The sequence below is a fragment of the Poromitra crassiceps genome (genome assembly GCF_964638095.1).
Source record: "Poromitra crassiceps genome assembly, chromosome: 15".
Taxonomy (NCBI): Eukaryota; Metazoa; Chordata; class Actinopteri; order Beryciformes; family Melamphaidae; genus Poromitra; species Poromitra crassiceps.
In genome coordinates this window covers 26,211,723-26,236,185 of record NC_139634.1, presented here as the reverse complement: position 1 = coordinate 26,236,185, position 24,463 = coordinate 26,211,723, and the positions used below count along the sequence as shown (strand labels likewise).

The 24,463-nt window shown below is 43.2% G+C and overlaps 3 protein-coding genes across 4 annotated transcripts; 1 reads left to right on the top strand and 2 right to left on the bottom strand.

Annotated features, from left to right (window-relative positions):
• Window positions 1–4: 4 nt before the first annotated feature.
• On the top strand, window positions 5–7,221 carry cops6 (COP9 signalosome subunit 6). 2 transcript variants are annotated; one of them, XM_083652021.1, is made up of 10 exons: window positions 5–75; window positions 551–672; window positions 1,118–1,249; window positions 1,484–1,572; window positions 2,794–2,856; window positions 2,942–2,989; window positions 3,522–3,636; window positions 5,080–5,172; window positions 5,416–5,516; window positions 6,717–7,221. In XM_083652021.1, the coding sequence occupies exons 1-10, from the start codon at window positions 29–31 to the stop codon at window positions 6,855–6,857; spliced, it is 951 nt and encodes a 316-aa protein (XP_083508147.1). In that variant the 5' UTR covers window positions 5–28; the 3' UTR covers window positions 6,858–7,221. The 2 variants fall into 2 exon arrangements, with proteins under 2 accessions (XP_083508147.1, XP_083508146.1); XM_083652020.1 differs by having other exon boundaries at window positions 32–71; window positions 547–672.
• Window positions 7,222–8,467: 1,246 nt separating this feature from the next.
• On the bottom strand, window positions 8,468–10,393 carry and4 (actinodin4; the record flags this gene model as incomplete). The annotated part of the gene is made up of 4 exons (XM_083651828.1): window positions 8,468–9,265; window positions 9,893–10,053; window positions 10,194–10,238; window positions 10,342–10,393. The coding sequence occupies 4 exons, from the start codon at window positions 10,391–10,393 to the stop codon at window positions 8,468–8,470; spliced, it is 1,056 nt and encodes a 351-aa protein (XP_083507954.1).
• A 1,732-nt stretch (window positions 10,394–12,125) lies between these two features.
• Window positions 12,126–24,239, bottom strand: mcm7 (minichromosome maintenance complex component 7). Its single transcript, XM_083652017.1, has 15 exons — window positions 24,069–24,239; window positions 22,105–22,184; window positions 21,253–21,417; window positions 20,853–20,977; window positions 20,502–20,682; window positions 20,279–20,416; window positions 19,731–19,880; window positions 19,222–19,336; window positions 18,178–18,309; window positions 17,852–17,935; window positions 17,277–17,488; window positions 16,901–17,166; window positions 16,530–16,698; window positions 13,593–13,702; window positions 12,126–12,816 (listed from the first exon to the last, which is right to left on the bottom strand). The coding sequence occupies exons 1-15, from the start codon at window positions 24,094–24,096 to the stop codon at window positions 12,591–12,593; spliced, it is 2,181 nt and encodes a 726-aa protein (XP_083508143.1). The 5' UTR covers window positions 24,097–24,239; the 3' UTR covers window positions 12,126–12,590.
• Between the last annotated feature and the right edge of the window lie 224 nt (window positions 24,240–24,463).

Sequence of the window (24,463 nt, the reverse complement as noted above, 5' to 3'; positions counted from 1 at the left end):
ACTGCGCCTGCGCGGTCTATCGGACAAGATGGCGACGAGCAATGGTGGAGGAATGGAAGTGGATGGGGCAGGCAAGTGTTTCATAGTAATTTCATAATTTCGTTGTGATATTAGAATGAACTTGCATGCAAATAGTAACGTGCAGTATTGATTTTCTGTGTCTGTACTCATAGCGAAGTGGAGTATGGTGTTACGCCTAGTAGTTAGCTTGCTAACATGTTAACAAGCAGAGCGTACTGTAACGTTTTGCTGTAAGCTGTCAACAAAATCATTAACGTTAACATTAGTTTGTTTGAATCAGTGTTGCTTTATAATAATGCTATTACACTGGAGTTTGCGTCAGTAACGTTACGTGAATGAGGTCTACTGTCATATGAAAACCAAAGAAAACATTCTTCTAACAACTAAATCCAAAATAACCACCGGTAGACCCCCGCCGTCCAGCTAGTTTAGCTTGTCATATCATAGTGTTTTGTTTTAGCTGCTATAGCGTTTAAGCCTAACTAGTATGTAATAACAGTTTGTTCTGCTTCTGTCTGACTGTAGCCAGCCCCAGTGTTATGGCAGCGGGGGTCACCGGGAGCGTTTCTGTGGCCTTGCATCCCCTCGTCATCCTCAACATATCAGATCACTGGATCCGCATCCGCTCGCAGGAGGGCCGACCAATGCAGGGTAAGTTGTGCCAAAGTTTGTATGCCGTAAAAACGGTTTGCCTTGGCTGGGGGAAACATGTTTTCTGTGTTGTTGTTTTGCCAAAGAATGACAAGTCACAACTTCTTTGTAGAATAAATACTTGTAGTTTGAGATAGTAAGATCACAAACAAGAGTGATCTCTGTTGATTATGAGGCAGCTAGGCAGGAAACTTTGGGCAGGGTAATTTTATGTTCACTCTTTGTAAACGCACCAAGTGTTTTCTAGCTTCACATCAAGACACAATACCGATCCAGATGCTGCCACCCAGTACTATTATTATTATAAGTTTACACAACAAAGACCGCTTAAATAAACGTTTCTCTCTTATCCCATGACACAGTTGAGTTGATTTGTTCTATAAATGAGTGGAAGAAATCAGTAGTCGCACAATAAATAATTCATGGTCTTTCTTCTCATGTTCAGTGATTGGAGCCCTGATTGGGAAGCAGGAGGGCCGAAACATCGAGGTGATGAACTCCTTTGAGTTGCTGTCCCACACCGTAGATGACCGAGCACATATTGACAAGGAGTACTACTATACCAAGGAGGAACAATGTAAGTGGTTTATTGGTGTGGTGTCACCTGCTGTCACCCACCCAAGTTGCTTTTCAAGTAACATCCGAGTGAGATCGCTACACAGGCGCTCACCCTTGTTTCATCGACCAAGGCATAGTAGACATTGGATCCTGTGTAAATGAATATGCATAAGTTCCAATTTTCCTTAGGTAGTAAAGTCTAATGTGGTTGCTGAAAAACCTCCTAGTTGTAATATTCCCTCTTGTCTCCCAGTTAAACAGGTCTTTAAAGAAATGGAGTTCTTGGGCTGGTACACCACAGGCGGTCCCCCCGACCAATCAGATATCCACATTCACAAGCAGGTAGGCAAAGGTTAAAGCCATGGCCAAGAAAAGCAGGCAGATGAACACCCTTAACCCATTTCTCCCCTCGCTCCAACACCCGCCCAGCCATTGGAAATCGACACAAGTTTTCTAGTGGTAGTAGGTTTGATTAGTGCTTCACAGCCATTTCCAGAGTGAAATCACACACCAATTTACATACATCTTACTACTATTGGAGAGCTGTCTGTCTGGAGTTTCAAGGTGCACCGTTGCTGCGATCGCCTCAGGGGATGAATCTGGTGCTAAAAAGAAATGAGGGGGGAAAGAACAATATTTTACGTTTTTAGGCCTTCACACTCACAGAGCCATTGTGACATCATCGGCATTTCCTTCTCTGCTTCCCACTGATGATGTCATCGATGACTCGATCGTCAATGATGACATCACAATTGCTTCACTGGTGGTCATGATGACGATGAAATGCATGTTTTGTTATTGTTTTTTTGGGGGGGGGGGGGGCATTTGTTTTTGCCTTCGACAGGACAGTTAGGCAGACAGCAAAGGTTTATTGTTTATTTAAAAGGATCCCCATTAGCTGCCACCAAGATGACCACTAGTCTTCCTGGGGTCCAGACACATAACACATTACATTATAAGCAGTAGTACAATGCAAAACAGAATAAAATGCAGTAGTAAAATAACATAGTAAAAAAAAAAGTGGGGAGAGAGTGATGACATGTGGCAAAGGACCACGGGTCAGATTCAAACCCGTGTCGGCCGCGCATAGCCTTTGTGGTTGTTATATGTGATCTCACAAGCAAACTCTTTCAAGATTTTCTGGGGCATTAATTCAGGGCCGGGTGCTTTGCTGACTTTGACAGCCTGGAGACTTTTGGAAACATCCCATACTGGGATGGTGTGGGCAGCTGGTGAGCAGAGGGGAGAAAGGATGGTAGCTGGGTGGTTTGCCCAATTGATGAGATTTTCTTTGAAAGCCAATAGCGGTGCAACAGCGTTATCGTTTTTGCTAAATTTCAGACATATTATTTCTCTCATTCCTGGGGATTACTTTTGCTGAATTCAAACAAAACGATAACTTGTAAAACCTACCTTTGGCGGCTTTAGTGTCATTTAAAAGGGATATGTTTGAGTTTTATTTGTTGTGGGTTGTGAGAGTCACATCAGCTCATAGTCTGTTTAGTAAATTGTGTATATAATTGTGTATAGTCTGTATAGTAAATTTTCCCTCTTCTCTGCCAGGTGTGTGAGATCATTGAGAGCCCTCTCTTTCTCAAGCTCAACCCACTGACCAAACACACGGATGTGAGTCCCAGAGATTTTTCCATTGCAAGAGCATGTGTGTGTCATGGTTAAAGTATGTTAAACAATGTGTCTTTTCCTCCTTCAGCTTCCTGTTAGCGTTTATGAATCTGTGATCGACATCATCAATGGCGAGGTACTGTTTCTATTGAACATACATATTGCAATAAGCTTTGAAAACCCTGATTTGGTGTAAACTGGTAGATCTTTAAACGGCAAATATCTGCTAATCTGTTAATCCCAATAGTAAACATAGCTGCAACTCTCTCAAACCAGCAGGAGTCATGTTTTAGCAAGACAAAGACACTATATCTTTATCTGGTTGGCTGTAGCTCAGGAGGTAGAACGGGTCGTCCACTAATCGCTTTGGATCCTTGGGCAAGATACTGAACCCCAAATTGCTCCCGATGTTGTGCCAGAACCCTGCGTGGTAGCTTGCCCCCATCGGTGTATGAATGTCTGTGTGAATGGGTGAATGTACCTACTGATTGTAAAGCGCTTTGGATAAAAGCGCTATATAAATGCAGGCCATTTGCCAGGCCATCTTCAGTCAATTTTTGTGGTTGTAATTATTTTGTATTCTCATCTCTATCTTTTGCTGCTATAGTGACCCAATTTCCCAATGGGTATCATCTAAATTTAATCTAACAGGAATTGTGTTATCCTAGGCTACCATGTTATTTGCTGAGCTGACATACACTCTGGCCACAGAAGAGGCAGAGAGGATTGGCGTCGACCATGTAGCTCGAATGACGGCCACCGGCACAGGAGAAAACTCAACAGGTAAGAGAGGCTGTCACTACTCTTCTTAGGGTTGAAGGGTGAATGAGTTCAAGTGCAAGCCAAAAAGCTGTTAGCAATAAGCCATTAGTAATGAAGTATTGTTTTTAGTTTGCTCATATAAATTGGGTAAGTTGGGATACTAAAACATGTTTTTAGCTCTGTTTCAGTAGTACATTTATGAGTATTTTGTTTATTTGTTTGTATTTATGAGTGGGATATGCAGATGCTTTGCACTCAGCATTAAAGATGATAGGGATGGACTGGGGAGTGCAGCAGTCCATCAGGCTCAGGACAACAGCAGATAAGCTCTGGATGGCTGGGCCACAATGGACCATGGTCGTCCTGAACAAGGGACTTCCATAGGCCACATTCCTTAAACCCCATCCCCGTCCCCCCTATCATACGTCACTGCCATCTTCTGATTCTTGTGTGTGTTATATGTATATTACACACACATACTGCGCTTTAGATTTTTTTTTGTGATTTGTCTTTCTGAATTTTGTTGTCTACTGACTATTGATGTGACCGCTACGCTGCATACTTACAATAAGACAAATTCCTCGTATGTCATCCGATTACCTACTGTGGCAATAAAAGTGATTCAGATTCAGAAGGGCTGGATTTCCCCAGGGTATTTGGGATAATTGTAATTATCACTTGAGCTACTCCTTAACTTTAATCTCGTCCGGTGTGACCATGTTGGTGATTTCCCCCTCAGAGTATCTCCAGTAATATTTTCGGCTCCGTTATCGACGGTTTCTCAGATAATTCCAGTCCTGTCCATTGAGACGCCTCTGTGGTTCAAATCATTTGCAGATGATTTGGGTGTTAGTTGGTCCCCCTACTTCCTAATTACCAAGAAGCATGCCGTTTTGTATTTGTCTGACTGCCGTCTGTAATTTGGGATTGATTAAAAAATCTGGAGCAATGTGTAAAGTAACAGAGGAGTATTAATATATTTATGTCCTTTGCTATTATAATCCAGTCCGAAAGGGTGCTTGGATTGTAAATGTGTGTAAAGCCCTACTTGAATGGGATTACTCAACAGGAGTCAAATGTAATGATAATAAAATAGTAGGATTTCTGATTTTAGTCGTTCCTGAATCTGCCGTGTCAGCAGCCAAATCTGACTGCATGGTCTCGTGGCAGTAAAGTTTCCTACCTCTCTTAGCTCTGGTTATTTACACTGTAAAAATTGTCTGATAAAACTAGTCCAGTCCGAAAGGATAGATCACCATCAGAAGTGAAGTTAAAAGTAGGCCTACACCACCTGAAATGCCCCAAATAAAAATCGATAAAAGGAAAATGATCAAAGGGTTTTAATTGGGTGTGTGAAGTAGAGAAAGTAAGAAAGAGCTCCTCTCCCATCTCTAAGGCTCTCTTATTCCATGCAAATTGTGGATTGGGCTTAACTGGGATACTTTCTGTCTGTCTCTCTCTTAGTGGCCGAACATCTTATAGCCCAGCACAGCGCCATAAAGATGCTCCACAGCAGGGTGAGGATCATCCTGGATTACGTCAAAGCGGTGGAAGCAGGTGAGTGGTGGGGGAGGAGCAAGAATGTGAAAATAAGTGGAAAACAGATGTTGGCAAATTAGGTGTTGCTTCCTCTCCTCGCTGACGCCACATTAAGGGAGGCCCCTCGAACACACCTCTGTAATAGCACAGCGCTGTTTGCCATGATATTATATTGACAGCGTTAACTCACCTCACCCTTCTGTTTTCTGTGTTTTACTCATTTTGTTTTTCCTCCTTTCTGTCCGCCTTTATGTATCGCAGGAGAGGTGCCGTTCAACCACGAGATACTTAGAGAAGCCAACGCACTCTGCCACAGACTGCCGGTCCTCAGCACCATCAAATTCAAGACCGACTTCTACGATGTGAGCACTCTCGCTTCTTTTACACATGAACAGTGTGATGTATGGCTAGGGCTATGTGGTAATTATAGTTTTTCCTGTGGATTCACATTGTGATGATGTGGTGATTTTCACAAAACAAAATTCTGCTATAAATTGACGATGACAAGCAAATTTGATTTAAAAACGTTCTTATGCCTCCGCCGGCGATAGCCAGGCCAGAGGCATTATGGTTTTGGGTTGCCCGTCCGTAAGTACGTCGGTCCGTCCGTCAGATGTTCGTTAACGCGATATCTGAGGAACTCCTTGATGGAATTTCATCAAATTTGCCTCAAACGTCGACTTGGACTCAAGGATGAACTGATTCGATTTTGGTGGTCAAAGGTCAAGTTCATTGTGACCTCACGAACGCCATTTTCAAGCTCAGTAACGCGATATCTCAGGAACGCCTTGAGGGAATTTCTTCGAATTTGCCTCAAACGTCCACTTGGACTCAAGGATGAACTGATTAGATTTTGGTGGTCAAAGTTCAAGGTCACTGTGACCTCACGACCGCTCTTTTTCATGCTCATTAATGCGATAATGGGGGCATTTACAATATTTTGGGGGCACATTAAAAAAAAAGTAATTAGTGCATACATTTGCAGTGTGAACAACAGTGCTCTTTGTGTGAGTGTGTTTTTCGTCGTCTTCTCCTGGCAACCTGCTTGCAAGTGCTGAGTGTGTATTAGAGAAGGAAATGGAAATAAAATTAATTGAATGAAAATAAAATTATCAAAATCTGGGGTAAATGTTTGCCCCTTGATCATGGTGGAGCTGGCCATGAGCAAACACTGGCTGAGGTAGGTAGATGCCAACTCAGTCAGATCGATATCGAAGATGCACATTTGGCTCATTCATTCAATGTTTATTAGACATAGAGCATAAAATAAAAATTAAACATCTGATGTCTCATAACATTTTTAGTGTAAGCTAATTTGCAGCGTCTGTCCCTAGATGGGCTTTTATTAATAGAAACAAACACAAAAATACATGGTCTACATAAGAATGATGCTTCTATGTTGAGATAATTTTGTATTGAGATAACTTTAGATTAGAAAAATTAGCATTAGGAATGTAAATCGCTATGTGCTCATGAGCTATTTTCAGGTGATCTCAGACAGGTTCACCCATTGTGTTAGTGAACTAGTGCTTAGTGTAATGTTGCTTCCTGTCTGCCTGCAGCAATGTAACGACGTGGGCCTCATGGCCTACTTAGGCACCATCACCAAGACCTGCAACAGCATGAACCAGTTCATCAACAAGTTCAACGTCCTGTACGACAGGCAGGGCATCGGCCGCAGGATGAGAGGACTGTTCTTTTGAGTTGGCAGTTGGCCGAAGGAGACCGAGGTCACAAGCACTGCAAAAGTTTTCTTTGCTTGTTTTTTTCTTTTCGTTTCAGGTTTAGCTCAAGACATACATTTTTGATCCTGCGTACAAACAGACAGTAGTTCTTCAATTCAGTTGACCATTTTCAGCCGGGTGTATTATAAAAGCACTTCATTACACCAGGCGGTCCGTAATGTGAACGGAGAGTGAGCTGTGTACAAAATCACTCAAGTTGACACACACTTACCTTGGGTATGCACATCGATGAATCCAATGTACATGAACCGTTGTTATTTTACCTACCCCCTTTTTGTTTTGTTGTTTCATGTTTCTGTATGTAATAAATGATCTGCTGATTTTTCGTGGGAATATTCGTTTTTCCAAAAGCCTTAATGAATAGTAGACTGATCGTCGAATAAACAAAATACAGCATTTTATTATCGTTACGTGACTATAACGTTAAAGTTTAGAGCTGCATTTTCTCCTTACATTATGCCAATATGTTTTGGAAGGAAATGTGTCTGTTATCCAGTTCAAAAGAATGAACTTGCACAGAATGTTAGCATTTTGTTGAGTTTCCCTTTATATTTATCAGTAATAAGGCCAGTCGGTATCCCAAGTAACATGTATAGCGGATTGCACTCTATATCAATAGATAAGATGTTATTCATTTCCCATTCGGAGGAAGAATCAATATTAATTTTATGGCGTTGTGAGGGGGATATGTGGGCTCTGTGCAAAATCTTGAGTTTAATTGCTTTGACTCTGTTATAGACGCTCAGAGTTTTTGCACTCTCCCAAGCTTCCTTCATCAGGCACAATCTCTACATTGAGATCCCTTTAGGGCTGCATTTTTAAATGAGCTACATGGAAGTCGCTATAGTTGCAGGTTTATTGTCTAAATGGCTGAGTGTTTGCAGTTAACTCGCCTTTTGAAGTCGTGTTCCTGCTGTTCATTGCCTTTGGACGTATAGACTGGTGTATGTAGCAGGAAAGGGGGGGGGGGAACTTAGAGTCTGAGGTCTAACAGGAGTCAGCATTTATATGGGTATTAAATACACAGAGGAAGGAGACATAATGACCCCCCCTGCCTGTGAGTTGGCACTCCTTTACTAGTCTGTCTTTACCTGCCATGTGGCATTATAAGAGGAGCCAACTGTTCTGTAGGACTGATGTCTTACACCTCTGCTTTCTCTGAAGTTTAATCAAGCCTAAAATAGTATACATTCATTGACAAAACAGATTTTTGACATTTTATTTTCCTCATCAGTCAAAATTACATGCTTTTGTTTACAAAACTGCTTTTTTTTTTTTACATGTCGAATGAGAAGTACACTGGATACTATGACGATGATGGTAAAATACATTTTACAATTCTCGATGTAATAAATTGTATATGACCATTGCAGGATATCAATGCTTTAGTGTAGGTAATTTACATGAAATTGTGACAGCATTAACAGCACATAAAAAAAGCTACATAGTTGAAATCTCCAAAATATGGAAAGGTGCAACTTCGATGTTTTCAATCAGATCTGCAGTTAAAAAACCCAAAGTCTTTCATTATAGATAGAAACAGAACAACCGTCATGTCCTTGGCTGTCCTACTCACTCTCCTCTGCAGGCTCGTCAGCAGCAGGTTGGGGGTACTGGAAGCGGGACGGGTCGTACAAGTCGTCCCTGGGGTCGTAGGGCATGGGGTAGTAATAGGGGTAGGGGTACAGAGCCACTTTCTTCACAACGGGCATGATGGGGGGTGATGTCTCCTCCACGGGCGCCTTCTCTTCCTCCACCACGGGAGGGGGAGGTGGGGGTGGGGGGAGGACCACTTTCCCCTTGACGGGCCTGGGTGGGTGGTCGATCAGGCAGTCGGGGTCCCAGTAGGGGTCGCAGTCGTACTCCATGCCCTTGAAGGTGCGGATGGGGACCGGGAGGGGGGACTTTTTAACGAGGACCGGTGGTGGAGGAGGTGGTGGCGGTGGCGGTGCGGCCTTCATGGGAGGAGGTGGTGGTGGGGCGGCCTTCATCGGAGGAGGAGGAGGGGGGGCCTTCTGGGGTGTGCAGTGGGGATGGTAGCGGGGGTCGCACAGCACGGGCACGGCGCCCGCGGGGAGGTAGACGATGTGCGGCTTGCAGAGCGGGTCCTTGGCGTTGCACAGGTAGAGCACGTCGGCCTGAGAGATGGCCGGAGGAGGGGGAGGAGGAGGAGGCTCCGTGGGCTTGGGGGCCCCTTTCATCGGCGGGGGAGGAGGGAGCAGCTTGCACTTCTTGTCGGTGACCGGGTCGCACATGATGAGAGGCACACCCAGCTTGTTCTGGAATTGCGAGGCGTCAGCACCATAGGTGTTCTCCAGGGCCCTCATCTGCTGGTACAGCATCCTCAGCTTGTCTATCTCATAGATCTGAGAGGAGGGGGACAAATAAGGACAGTGAGGTCAAAGGGGAGAAAAACAAAACCCCAACAGACAAATCCACAGAGGCCTTTGTTAGTGTTCCTACTACCAGGGGAAGGGCAGATAGATAGCAATACTTGGTGCTCTTGTGGATTAGAGAAAGTAGTGAAGCCCTTGGGTTTAAACTTCATACAGTAGCTGGGAACAGGAAGCGCTGTAAGAGTGAAAACCTCCAGTGAGAAAAATAAACTCTTGAGCTGTACTATACACAAAGTCCTCCAATAAGGAGAGAATAGACTAGAGTGTTTTTGTTTCTCACTGAAGGTTTTCAATCTGAGAGCTAGTATCTTAATTATAGATTTGATTTGATTGCTTTAAACCTATACACCAATAAAAGGCTTTTAAGGTTTTCAGTGTCAAGTTTTTAGTCTCTTCTTTCCTTACAGAAATTGGAGTGCCTTACATTTTGTGTATAGCCTACTGCTCAAGGGTTACAGTTAGTACCTCCGTTTTCCACCAGAAAAAGGGTTTTGATTTTCACTGGGGTCACTGTTGTCTGATACAAGCATCCAGCATCATAGTTTAACAGCAAAGTTTTGACTTATTCTATGAAGCCAATATACAGCTCTCTCTCACCCCCTCAGTGTGTCCGATGCTGCTGTAGTAGCGGTAGTAAGACTGGAAGTCTGGGTTCCCTCTGTACCACCTGGGCTCCACATTGCGCTTCGGCCTGGAGTGAGTCAGGAAGTCATTTGCTTTCGCTGAGCTGATACCAACGGCACTTAGAGGAACCATCTCTGTTCAGAAGAGACTTGAGTTTAGAATTGTGGCAGCCATACAGAAAGAGAGCAACATAAAATACTCTTGAGAAGTATCTTGGATAGGAGATATGAGATTATGAATATGAGGCTGGATAGGAGATATGAGATTAAGTTACCTTCCTGCTGGATGGCATTCAGCAATGACTTGGCCTCCAGCAGACCTGGAAAAAGGAGTCAAATCATCTGATGTGTGATCATATTTTTGATTTCTATTACCTCAAATTGTACGACAAAGAGTCAGAAGCATTGATTGTCAGAACTGACCTGGGACCATCAGACAGCATACTGCCCCTGCCAACCATAAGGTAGAAATCATCTTGACCCCCTGCAATCCAGATGGAATGTGTTTCATGGCAGAATTAGAATTAGACACCAAAAACAAAATGATACTATATACTAATATACTGTCTATTTTTTCCAGCCAAGAAATTACTATTTATCCTATAAAAAACCAGTATATAAATCAGTTTAATGAAATGTATAGTTAACGGTGTTGCATTCAAGATTTTCAACTTAATCAAGAGCCTGCAGATGTGCACAATCTATTTGTAAAGGACGAGACAGCCTCTAAGTAAACCAAGACTTCTACTTTGGTCATGATCACTACCAAAAATGGAGAGAGGGAAAACGAGTTCTGTTGCTAGTCTAGAATGCTGAATCACAAAACCCACAATATCAAGCTTTACTCACCTGCTCATAGGATGCTATCTTCAGTCTACACAGGGACTCAGGTGGCTTAAATAGAGCCCTGTGTGTCACTCATCCTGACACATGACCTCCCGCCCAATAGAATTTCACAAAACCTGAGACTATAATCTCAGGCCCCTCCTCTCTTTTAATACATTTTAATATGGGGCTTCTGGCACCAATTAAGAACAAAAGCCCTTGGACTTGAGCAGCAAAGCCATAAAAAGAGCAGACTTCAAATGGAAAGTCCCCATTATGTCTGGAAGGAAAGCATCACCTGCTGTGAGAGAGCATAGCTGCATCCCTGTGGAAAATGCTGCCTACTAACACAATATCTCAGCAAAAAAACAACAACCTGACTACCCAAAACTTTCATTAATCTTTTTGTTTTTAGATATCAAAGTTTCAAAGTCTAAAAACCGGTTAAAAAAGCGATGGTTATTAATTTTTTACCCATGAACACCTGCTTTTACTTGTGAGCAGGAGGCGGCGCTGCCTGCTGAAGTTAAACTGACAAGGACCTGCCTTTTTGCTTTGGCATGTTCACTATAAAAGTAGGAAGCATTCAAATGAGACTAAAGAATTCCCATTCAGCTGGACGAGTCACTTAACCCCCCCCTTCCCCATACTAATGTTGGATTCCTACAACTTATTGTTGGAACTAAATATTGGATTCCTACAACTTATTGGAACTAAATATTGGATTCCTACAACTTATTGGAACTAAATATTGGATTCCTGCAACTTTTGTTGGAAGACAAAAGCATGTCTTTGTAATAATTGTTGAGATATTAAGTGTTTCCTGTTTTATAGCAGTCGTGGCAGGAGGTATTTTTTGCCATTTCTTTAGTTTTGGTTCTAGTGCAAGAAGTATTTACATCACTAATATTCATATTCAATTACTTGATCATGATTAAAGGGCTGGTTGTGTTTTATAACGTTCAATTTCCCATTTTATCTAGCTGTGGTGTTAATGTTCTTACTATAAACACTGATACCTGGCCTAAACAAAGAATTTTATTCACTACTTGAGTAGCCTGAAAGTATAGAACAAAAAAACCAATTTTGTTTTTTAACGTCACAAACAGCACCGTTTTCACTGTAGTTTTACCAAACTTTAACAAGCAAGACATAGGAGAAAGTAGCAATTAGTCTACACAGCAAGGCTGCTGCACTAACAAACCAGGTGTTCAGGCATGATGGTGACACGCTTACACTGCTCTTAAAAAAAAGAGCAAAGCTGCAGATCCATTGTGAAACAAATTCATAGACTGATAAAGTATGGCAGTATTGGTCTCCAATTCATGGAGTGACACATGGGAGTTAAAAAAACAAACTAAGCATAGTGATGAACAGGAATTTATTAAGTCTAGCAACGCAAGACCAAACAGCCACAATGAAAGCCCAACCAATCCACAATATCCCTCAACATCAATTTCGATCACAATGTATAAAATATACAGATATGCTCAGTGTCAGAACGGCAGCTGGAGCTTTATATTGCAGTCAGATACTACTAGACAACATACCAACAGACTGCATACAAAATACATATTTACAACTAAGTGTTTTATTCATGAAATAAATCTTAAACAAAAAGCATAGCTAGGAATCCAACAACAGCAGGCATTATTCCTCATGTCAAAATGCTCATGCTAAAAATTTCAAGATCCTGCTTTTCTTGTGTGTTATAATAGGTTGGAAGAAGAGAAATCAGGCTGGAGGAGGAAAAGTAAAGAGTTGAGTCTGTAGAAAGCCTATTATAAAGAGTTCTCTTCCCAGGCGGCTCAAACAGAGTGTTAAGAAGCGTCCCGTGGGTGATGTCTTCAGACGAAGGTGATGCGGGTGCGGGCCTGGTTGACCTGCCACACGTTCAGCTCTTCGTACTCCTCCAGGGCCTCCTCGAACTGGGCGGGGGTGAAGCCACGCGAGACGCACCGCTGCTCCGCCTCCGTCATGCGCACCACCCCGCCTGCTCCACCTCGCCCCGCCACGCCCTCTGTGGCCAGCTCCCGCAGCAGAGAGAAGATCACGTCAGCTGGCCGCTGGGTCCTGGACAAGGGGAATTCAAACAATTTGAGATTCAAAACCAATGAGAAATAATGTCTACTCCCTTTTTTAATTTGCTTATTTTCCATCACACACATTCTTTCTAAGGAAAGAACATGAAATGTTTTGCTACATGGCTACTGTGGCTCTGACCCTGGCACTCCTTTTTAATTATTTGCTTGTAATGGTTGTGAGATAATAATTTAACCAAATGTAACTGTTGTACTAATTTGAGTTGCTCTGAATAATGTCAGTTTAATGCCTAAAATGTATACTGTAGAAGTGGCAGTGAATTATTTTTTTAAACAATTGGGATTTAACAAAGAAAAGATTTTATTGGCCAAATAAGAGTTTTTCTGTCACGTGTTCTATGATTTTTAAATGTTGTCTCCCCCCTCCCTATTGTCACAGGTCCTCCACCAAGTCAACAGCAGACAAGGTGGTGAGAAGACAACAGCATCCAGAAATGAGCAACATACGGCAAAGTGCTTAACAATCGACCTGCCACAACTCTCAACGCCTGCTTCAGTGAACACGTTGTCGTGTGAACAGAGCACTGTAAAAAGTCCACGTGTTTTTACAGCTTCCTCCAGGGGTTCGCAGCTTCTACTATTATATGGCATGAGGCGCTCATAAAGGAAGATAATGGGCCGAACGCTCAACTCGTCATGACATTAAAATCTTTACATACAGACATCCGGTCACTTGTTATGTTATTTGGAGTCTGACCTGAGGCAATGCTATCATTATGCCCGTCTGGGTTTCCAGGGAACACCAACCTTGTGGTATTTGACTTGTCAGCTTGTAGCGAATCCTTTGACATCTCCATCAGTCTCATGGCCTCGTTGACGTCCTCCTTCTCCACACTGTCCACCATGCGAAGGCGAGCCTGCAGGATGGGAGGGCGGTTGACATCAAAGTTAAAATCAATTAGATACCACTCATACTGGATAGATTTAGTTTGACCGCAGATCCACACGTTGTGTCGTCTCTAGATCATGTAGGCTGCGCTGTGCCGGCACTGTCAGACCGAGACAAGTGCAATGCCCTCTGGGATGGCCGGCAATTGCCCAAGTCTCCGCCTCTCAACACCAGCTAGTCTCTCTATAGGTTGGAGTGGAACAGCGGACAGAAAAACCAAGAACGAACCAGGATGTTTTGCAGATCAAGTAGAACACATTGATGAGTGGTTCCAGTCATGGTCAGTTTTGCATGGGTTTGCACAGCTGCTCCTACGCACACAGGCTGACTGCCCACCCTGCAAAGCTGGCCAGGATCAGACAAACCATCCACAGCAGTTCAGTTTCATGGTATGAAGGTGTAACATTATCTGTAGTGTCAGATCAAATGCAGAGTACACAGTTGATGGTAACCGTCGGGCAAGTGAATACATGCATAATGCATTTTGAACACTACAACTCTTCTCTTCAGCAGTGAGTCCTTGGTTAATAGTTGTGGCAGGGGCTTGCCCCCTGGTGGACATTACATGAAGCACATTGCCTGCCTGTCTGCCATAAGTGCTGGTTTTGCAGTAGGTTGGATGACTGCTACCTGCACAAACAGCACTTTTGACACCCAGGGGCCAAGAGGACACCAAAGCAGAAAACACTCATTTGAGAGGTAGTATTTCAGTATACCGCACACACATAACTTCCATTTAGTTTTGCGACATCCAAAACACAAAAATCACAATTATGCATTTCCAATACAGTTTCCTCTGATGGCAAATACAGTCAGGAATAATGAATATCCTCAGACAGTGTTTGGCATACTGGAGGCCTTGTGTCCAGCGTGTGAAATAAGTGCTCACACTGCGGTAGGTCAGGTATCACAACTACCTGCACTGTAAGCACTTTAGCACAAACTGGACTACACGATGAAGGAAGTCTATCACCAGCCAACCCCAGTAACAGCTTTACAATAATTATCACTAGAGCTGGGTATCAAATAAAGACCCCAATCAATATTGTGTTTGCAAAACATTTTGATCTTTAACACATTGACTGCCAGACGTTTTTTTTTGCTGTAGGTAGCTTCTGCCAAGCCGTTTTTTGAGGATTATGGCTCATTTTATAAGAGCCGAGGATTCGTTTCAGCTTGGAGTTTGTGAACATACAATATCTCAAAAGTACTAATAGAATGTGTACTTTCTCTGTCTAAAAGAGTTAGTTTGTAGAGTTAGTAGTTATGTAAGCATTAGCAGTTGAATACAGCATGGTTTTAGCGTGAGAAAGAATATTCAGAGATAAACGGCTTTTTGTGAAATTGGATGGAACAGTCACTTTAACCATTCATTTTTGGCTCTCTCTCTCTCTCCCTCCCCCTCTCGCTCTCTCTCTCTCTCTCCCTCCCTCTCGCTCTCCCTCCCTCTCTCCCTCCCTCTCGAGTTGCTTCAACTCCTCCCTCCGTGGGCGGACAAGCTTGTCACCAGTCAGTGCTTTGCTGCTCTCCTGTGCCTGCATGTCTGCACGGCCGCTGTTTGAGGAAGTCGGGATGGACTCGCTCGTTTGGAGTTTTGGTTGAGAGAAGCTTTTGCGATTCTGGTCATATTTATGCTGCGTGTTTCAAAGTGTGTTCCTCCACCTGTAATCTATCACCCGATCATAGTAGATCGGCTGAATCTATTATGTAAATTTGCAATCCCGCATCGCCAGCAATCAGCGCGAAAAGGAGAATGGCTGGGCTGAGAATGGCGTGACAAGTTAAAAAAATGCTTTCCTTTCTCTAGCCAGGAGAGCACTGTTGCCACTTAGTGGGTCGGTGGAATGGGTTGTAAACGTTCGGTGGCTCCAATAATTATATAAGAGATGTAAAAGGCTTAGATGCACAACCCACCGTCAAAAAAAAAAAATCGATGCCAAAAACGTGTAAACACGTTGTTGGCAGGGAACAGCTGGATTCTGAAAACGTGTTCATACGTTGTTGGCAGTGAATGTGTTAAGATCAAACATTTTATTTGTGAGTTTCCGAGGAAATATTATACACAAGTAATTTAACACGTTCACTGCCGTCGACGGGTTGACTCGTCAAAAAAAATCCAACGGTTGACTGCCGTTGACGAGTCAACTCGTCAAAAAAAAAAAAAAAAAAAAAATTTGACGATGGGACGTGGAAAGCCCAAAGAGCGGCCACCAGCAGCCAGGCAGCACAGACAGGCAGAGCCTCGCTTGTACCGCTGCCGCCACGGAGGGAGGAGAACACACACGGAGGGAGGAGTTTGAAGGAGAGGGGGGTTTCCTGCTGCTATGGAGGAAATTACTGTTCAAAACTATTGTTTAGATGTCTGACGTCTTACGCCAAAAATAAATGGTTAAAGTGACTGTTCTATCGAATTTCACAAAAAGCCATTTATCTCAGCTTAAATTTTCAGACGCTGAAACCATGCTGTATTCAACTGCTAATGCCTACATAACTACTAACTCTACAAACTAACTCTTTTAGACAGAGAAAGCACACATTCTATTAGGTCTTTTGAGATATTTTGTGTTCACAAAATCTTAGCAGAAAATAATCCTCGGCTCTTGAAAGATGAGCCAGAATCCTCAAAAAAAAACCTTGGCAGAAGCTACCTACAGTAAAAAAAAAACTGCTGGCAGTGAATGTGTTAAGAGAAACAATTTAAAATGATCATAAAAAAAGGCAAATTGGAGGCAGCCTCTAAAATGTTCCAGTGACACGCAGCCAAAACCCCCCAACTTGATTTGTGCAGTTCTCACCAGTGCAGTGGAGAGGCGCAGGATGGAGAGGAGCGTACGAGCAGAGGTGAAGGTGGTGTCCTTGCTGACACGGGCCTCTTTCCTCATCTCCACATAGGCGGCGGTGATGTAGTCAGCCAGCGCCTCGGGCACTACGGGCTGCCGCTTCTTACACAGGGAGATGTAACGCCTGGAGAGAATCAAGACTTCAAGTTTTGGATATACAAAGAAGAAGGAAATAAAACCAATAAACCACCGTCTTTAGCCAATATCCTCGAACTGACAGATGAATCTGGTTCAACAAAAAGGAAAAACGCAGTAGATGTAACCCCACGGAACAAACCCTAACCCAGAATAGGCGAGGATCCCCTGTGGGCTGCTCTCCTACAAACCTCATGAGCTTCATGTCGATGGGGGTGAAGTGTGTGGGCGGCTGGCGGCAGTGCTGGTGGACGTAGGCGATGTGCTGGGCCAGCCGCAGGTCAGCGTCGGCGTCCGGCTTGTCCTGGATCAGCCACAACAGGTCGAAACGGGAGAGCAGAGCGGCCGGCAGCTGGATGTTCTGCTCAATGCTCTTCCGTGGGTTGTAGCGGCCATAGGCGGGGTTAGCAGCTGCTAGAATAGAGCAGCGGGCGTTGAGGGAGGTCATGATGCCCGCCTGGGGAGAAGACAAACGAGGGTTAGGAGATGTGTTAGATAGGAAGTGAGATACAACCCGTTTCATGTGTCAAATCCAGCTTCAGGCGGCGTTAACATTGGCTCTCATACCTTGGCGATTGAGATGGTCTGCTGTTCCATCACCTCGTGGATGGCAGTACGGTCGGCGTCCGCCATCTTGTCAAACTCATCGATGCAGCAGACGCCCTGGTCGGCCAGCACCAAGGCCCCACCTTCCAGGGTCATCTCTCCAGTCATGGGGTCACGCATCACCGCTGCAGTCAGACCTACGCCGGAGGAGCCTCGACCTGTGGTGTACTGGCCTGAAGACCGGAAGGGAAAGTGTTCATATCAGACCGGGGTCAAATAGCAGTGCCAAATAAGAATTTGTTTTAGTCTGTACGAAGTAAATAATGAGCGGGTTTTACTAAATCCAAAATAATTTGGATACACATGTGCATCTTGTTATTCAGAGGCGTATGCCCACATTTACTTCACAAGCTTACTTCTGGCACCTAGGTAGACTGAACTTTAAAAACTATCAATTTACCCATTTCTAGCTACAACAAGAGTTATTTTTTTTGCCATATATAGGGAAAAACAAACATACCTATGACTATGGACTGAGTCCGTTAATAAAGTTGATTGACTATAAAGCAGTTACATGAGGTTTAAAATATACTCACTTCGAGGAGCCAGGCGGTCAAGGTAGGACAGCAGTTGAGACTTGGCCACTCCTGGGTCTCCCATGAGGCAGATGTTTATGGTGCCTAAAGGGAGAAGAGCCATCAAGAATGTTGCCGTTTCTGCTGCTTCCATTGAGTCATACTTGTTTCCTATCCAATTTATTTGTGCAGGGCAGTATGTTCCATGGCATGGGATAATGCATATTTTCTTTTGTCGTTTGAGTCAAGTGTGCTGCTGCTGTGAAAACTGAAATTCCCTCTGGGACAAACCTAAGTGCCAATCTTCTTGTTAAAAAATGTGATCAGGGTGGATAGTCTGTGCTTACCTCTGATTTTCATGCCTTTTGGGGCCTGCTGTACTCCTCCTACCAGCAGCAGGAGAAGAGCTTTCTTCACATCTTCATGTCCATAGATCTCTGGTGCAATGGATCCTGCCAGTTTGTCATAGAATCCCTCATCTGCAACAGAGGATATGATCACATCATAGGGATGCAAACGCATGTATGGTGGGAAAAAAAGAGGCAGCAGCGGGGTCACACTGCACCACTTATTTAACCATTAAACTCCAATGACAAGGACAACGAAAGCAAGTGACACATATCTGTGCTGAATGACACATGAACACACAGCAGCATTATTAATCTATAAACACAAGAACTGTGTAGCCCCAGGGCTCACCTGGTACAAAAACAAATATGGGAAATCAGTGGGCATGTTTTTTTTGTTTACAATTGACTCCTAAACTGTGCCCATGGATTAGTAAACCATGTGCACAGATTTGTAATATACAGTATACTGGTAACATCAAACAGGGACTTTTAGGCCTATATAGTGAGCCAGAGCAATGACACACAACTTGGTAATGGCTACATATAATGACTCTAATAGCCATTAGGCACCTAGAGCAGATGTGAACCATAACCAACCATTGAATAATCACATCAGAAGGTTTCATTTATGATCCGTTTGTTTTGGTGACAATATGAAACCTGTTTATTCCCTATACATCATGCTTGTAGAAAAAGCACGTTCATTAATTGTTATATGCAACTATGTGGGCCACTGTACTGTAGTGTCCCTCTTTGATGTTATCAATAGCCTACATATTGTGCCAAAAAGTGATTCTCTGCCAAAAAAGTGGTTGCCGTCAAATTGCAGCTTTTTAAACTTGTAAAAAGGACTGGATTGGAAATCCAGGGCTCAGAGCAGGTCAAATAATGCAGTTAAGGCTAATTGCAAAATATTTTCTTTATTTTATAACCCATCCATATATCATGTTTATTATAGTCTAGTTTCCAAATACAGGCCTAAACAAGGATATTAGACATACCAAACATATACATCAGAAAGTCCAACAGTAGACCCCCTACCTGTGATGTTGCGCAGCTCCTCCTCACTCAGCACCTCCGCGCCCAGCTCGTCGTCCTCCGTCTTGTTCATGAGTGTGATGTTGTGGGCCTCCATGTAAGTCTCTGACAGAAGACCCTAAAGGGACCACAACACAAGATCACGATAAGGGAAAATGTCAAGTGCTAAGAGTCAGTCAGAAAGTACATTCATGGCCATGATATATAAGAAGATTTTTTATCTGCTTGCATAATCCCTCCTGGATACAAACACAAGACAAAAAGAATACATTAATTTCTTTAGAGGGGTTTGAGCTCAGGGTTGACTAAGTGGCACAGAAGCAGTCTGGAGTTCAGTGCCTGGTTAGGTCACTTCAGTAGTGATTATGACCACCGTCAGAGCAATGCCTGCAACCCTCCAGTCGCAATCCATTGTGGGTTGGACCAGAAAACACACAATTTCTGGTCAAACTATAAGACAAACTGGTGGACAACCTGCTGAGACAAATCGGAATATTTTCAAATCCCCGTACCTGGGTAGCCTGTTTGAAGCCGGTGCGCAGCAGAGGGAGGAAGACTCCTGTGATGGCTACATGGTCACCCGGCTGGGCGAGACGCGTGTTTTCTCCGCGGGCGTAGATGCTCATACTCCTGGGAATGTTCCCGACAGGCACCTGGTCGCTCTGTGGATAACAGAAGAAAACATCTGTGGTACAACTTGTATGGTGACGAGTGGTTTCATTAGAGCTTCCACTGTTAAAGGACTTATGGTCATAATATGACCGTAGACACATGAAATCATGCAAACTATCAGAGGTCACTATATATTACTCAATATTCTTCAGTTTCAACTGAATAGCTAAGAAAGTACGGTACTGAAAATAAACTAAAACCTGATTGACTAAGTGATTTTAAAAAGCATTGACAATGTTTTTTTTTTTATGTACATCTAGGGGCAGCCTTGGTTTTCACATCAAATACAACATTCCTTGGCCCAACTTACATTGTCCCACATGAAGGACAGTGTCTGGACAAAAAGGCAACATTAACAGTGGAGATATTTTATTGTAAAGCTCCTTACATGTTCCTGAATACGCAGCTCCTGAAATTTGACAAATTTGGAGCCTCTGGTCTGCAGGTAGAGGCGACCTCCAGATTTGTTGGTGACACACTCTTGACTGGGACACATGATGAGGGGCATGAAGGAGGGGGACTGGATCTGAAAGACAGGACGAAAAGCCCATTTTAATTATACATTTACAGTATACATTTATAGTATTTTGCCATTTGGTGTAACCACTTACTGGCTGATATGTCTCAGCACCGCACTGGTCACAGGTGTAGGTAGCAACAGCCATCATTGGTTTGACCTCGGTGGCGCGGGTCACGATGCCTCTCACGGCCACCAGGTGCCCGATGCTGTCGGCACGCACGTCACGCACCACTTTCGGTTTAGAGGTGCTGGGAGACTTGAAGTAAAGCTCACTGTGGGTGGAAGATGAAATTCATGAGCAAGGAATCTATATTCAAATAAACACCCCGAATTAATCCATTTTACTACACTTGAAAGCATTTTGCCAGGTTTTGAGAAAATGTAATTGTTCTGATGTTCTATAGAAAAGTGACATGTGCAAACTGAATTTGGTTCAACTTACAATCTCCTCATGAGTTCAGGGGGATATTGGTTACGAGGATCCCGGGTGTCTGCAGGGTCGCGACCTCTCTGCTCCATCATCAGCCTGTGCTCAATGTACACATCCAGAGAATCCTTGGCCACAACCTGGGAATGACCAAATTTCAAATCGTAATTTTTATTTATTTATTACGGTACGTCCTCCGCATTTAGCAGCACTCTTTGTCCATGGCTTTACATGCAAAATCTGAATTAGCTTCAATTCCTGTATTGTATATCTTTACATGCAACTGAAATTGGCTGCTTTGTGTTTGACTAACTAGACATTCCAAAATAATAAAATGTTTCAATATAATCACTGTTGTATTAGCATTAATCGTCGAAACTAACAATCACACGTTTCATTGTGTGGCCCTACGTACATCTCTCTCCCTGTAGTCGGGCAGCAGCTCATGGGTGGCGTCAGCGAACAGGTTGGTGTAGCGCTTGGCATTCTCACAGATGCTCTCAACCAGCTCCGGCTCTTCCTCCGTCACATCATCCAGGTCCACGTGGAGCGCCACCTGCTCCCTGTGGGCCAGCGCCACCTGCACACACCCAGACAAGTCATTAGCCGGGCCATTGAACAATTACAGGACAGGACTCTAGAGACACTGCTCAATAACAGCACAAAGACATACCTAGATTATCATTATTTATATGTCTAGTAGTAGTCAACTGTATATTAATCCAAATTATATCCGGATTTTTGGGGGGGGAAATTTGACCATTTACCTAGTTCAAGAATATATTAATAACCATATGGCTGATATTTTATCTTGCTTTGTTGACTTTGTCAAATGTAACTCCTGATGTTTGAAATGATTTACCAAACTTAACATGGATATTGTTTCTAATGTCTTGCAGCCATATTGAAGAGTGATCTCTACAAACACAATGTTATTCTGTGACCATTTTAGACTTATATCCTTAAATATTCCTCTTGATTTAGGCAAAGTAAACCTAGGATTAGGTACAGCAAAAAACAAATCAAAAGACAATATCAAAGAAGAAAAAAAAGAGGGGGGGGGGGAGACTGCAATTACCATCTCTTAATTGCTCGATCCATTTTTTTAAATCAAGGAATCTGACACGAAAATATCAGCCTCGAATCATCGTAAAATCAGCAATATTGTCTATCACTCTAGCAACCATCCCAGTCAAAGCCATAACATGTTATCCATCATGTTACATGTCAAATATGAGACCCAATCCCATTTGATTCCCATACTCACGAGTTGAGCTCCATATTTGAACACTTTCTTCCCATTGTCATCTTCTGTGTAAAACTCCTGCAGGAACCTCTTGCATTTTTCTGTAAGATAATAATAGTAGCAATAAGCACACAACCAAAACATAAACACAGGCCACATCTAGCAAAAAATATGGAGATTGTTTGTCCATTATGGTGACTATACAGAAAGTAAATTTTGTTCATCCATCTTACCTTTTCATTTATTGATCATCAAACTAGTAAATCAGTATGCAAGCTGTTCAAAATGTTGGTTAAGTTAACAACAACAACACCACAACCAGTGGGCCTAGAGACTGGGAGCTAATTTGCTGTCCTGCGACGACCCCCTTTGTTGAGTAACATGGCATCCTGCAATCTCGATGAGTCACTATTGCTTACAGTAAAGCACTAACTGCAGCTGAGGTACTGTAACGTTAGGCTCCAGATTCCCCTCGAAAAAAATAATATCGTTTGTGACATAAGAAATAACCGACGTTATGCAGTAGCAGAAGGATCGGAATGTAAATACACGACAGACGCGCTCAGTTCAGTGTCCATTTTTAGGGGAAATATCCCCACTTCTCGAAAGAACCACAAACAACAAAATTGAATTCCACGATACAAGAAAGTAAACTAGCTCTTGCAGGACAATAAAATTACGCAACTTACTTTGACGCTACACGGAAAAAATGCATCTCTGGCACATTATTTCTGTGTTCGAGGATGTTATTGTAAACAAAGCAGCACATGGCTTTGTGCCTCATCACTCAGAGAACCCTCCGCGATCCCTGCGCTCTCAGAATAGTTCCGGTTGTTGTTTTCAAATCATGACCAAGCGTATAGCACCATTCGGGGTTTTATAATTAACGTTGCTGCAAACGGCTGTTATCTGAGGATAACAAGTTCCCTTGAGCAAGACATTGAACCGCTGCCTGCTAGCCCTGGATAGGACCGCCAGTTACACGCCTAAAATGCAGCTAATATGAAACGTTAGCGTTAGCTAGTGTTAATGTAACATGGCAGTTTTTTAGCAGCTAACTGGAGTTGGCTTACTAGCTAGCAGGCTAACGTTAGCTTGTGAGACAAGGACAGATAACAGCTTGATACTGGACTGTCGGTCCTGGAAATCTAAAAACGTAGCTATGGAAAGTTACACTCAAGGCATGACGTTAGGTCTCCAACACGGTTTAATGTAACGTTAACGCTAGTATTTTAGCGTCTTTGCAACAACTTAGCTAGTGTTAAGTTTTAGAAGTTGCAACATAAGGTACAGGCAATATTTGCAGTTAACGAACATTTTCTAACATTGTAACGCTAGCGCTACGTTAACGGTGGAATATTACGAGTCAAGTGTTAACTTTACCAGAGGGGCAATGTTGAGCTCTACGTAGACCAAAATAAGTAACGTTAAACTCGCATAATTTACATTACGCTATTACATGCATTGGCCATGTGCTGGCTCACTGGCGCCTTGTCCTTTGTTTAACCAGATCCATCCGGGTCACCTAGTCACAAGCAGGAACGACAATGCTTTGCTGAGATAGCCTAGCCACTAGCGCTGCAGCTAGTTGGCTATAAAGTTTGTGCAACTTCATGTTTAACACCAGTTCCTGCGGGATGTAGTGTGCACTGTACTAACCTTAACAAATAAAACGGCACTACATTTAATCAGCCAACTTGGTGTACATACTATAACGGTAATGTAACGCTAGTGATAATAAACAAAAGAACGTTTACTTTACTGCTCGTCCTGCATGCACCGCAAACACAATATTACGTTAACGTTATTTGTTAGGTTAATCCAATATCAATACGCTCCACGTTCTGCATGTCCACATTTGCTGGTATCCAAAAGAACATTTTGGAGAACGCATTCGGGTGTTAACAAGTTAGTTACGTTAATTTAGGCCAACCTGTTGCTGCCATGCGATTAACGTGGGTGTTCTATGAAAGTCAAGTAGTTACCTTTTTCAGCCGCATAATCCTTAGCCATGACTGCAAATGTTGGCACTCAGAGATGAAGTAACGTTAACTTGATGTCAAAATCTCACGTTAACCAGCAACCAAATGTAGTTAAAAGTGCACTTTTATTCCTTCACTATCACCGGAGACGATTATCCATTCACTTCTGCTTGAGATCTCCGGTCGCTGTGCAAAAACTGGCGCGAGTCTGACGTCTTCAGCAGCCAATCAAAACGCGTCCTTCTGCTACTAGAGGCGGGCCTTCGTTGTGGCGCGAAAGTTGCGTCATGGCGTGGTCACGTGACTCAACAAACTTCCGCCCTGCTTGTCACGAGTGGCGCGAAAGTCTGTGATTGGATTTCATGATTTCATATCACTGAATGACCCGAGTTTGAACG

What these genes read in the sequence shown, in the direction of transcription:
- cops6 (XM_083652021.1), top strand. Translation starts at nt 29, where the DNA reads ATGGCGACGAGCAATGGTGGAGGAATGGAAGTGGATGGGGCAGGCAA. An exon ending in GAAGTGGATGGGGCAGGCAA is followed by an intron (nt 76 to 550) that starts GTGTTTCATAGT and finishes GACTGTAGCCAG; the next exon opens with CCCCAGTGTTATGGCAGCGG. An exon ending in CGTCAAAGCGGTGGAAGCAG is followed by an intron (nt 5,173 to 5,415) that starts GTGAGTGGTGGG and finishes TATGTATCGCAG; the next exon opens with GAGAGGTGCCGTTCAACCAC.
- mcm7 (XM_083652017.1), bottom strand. Translation starts at nt 24,096, where the DNA reads ATGGCTAAGGATTATGCGGCTGAAAAAG. An exon ending in GGATTATGCGGCTGAAAAAG is followed by an intron (nt 22,185 to 24,068) that starts GTAACTACTTGA and finishes ATTATCTTACAG; the next exon opens with AAAAATGCAAGAGGTTCCTG. An exon ending in AGACCATCTCAATCGCCAAG is followed by an intron (nt 17,167 to 17,276) that starts GTATGAGAGCCA and finishes TCTTCTCCCCAG; the next exon opens with GCGGGCATCATGACCTCCCT.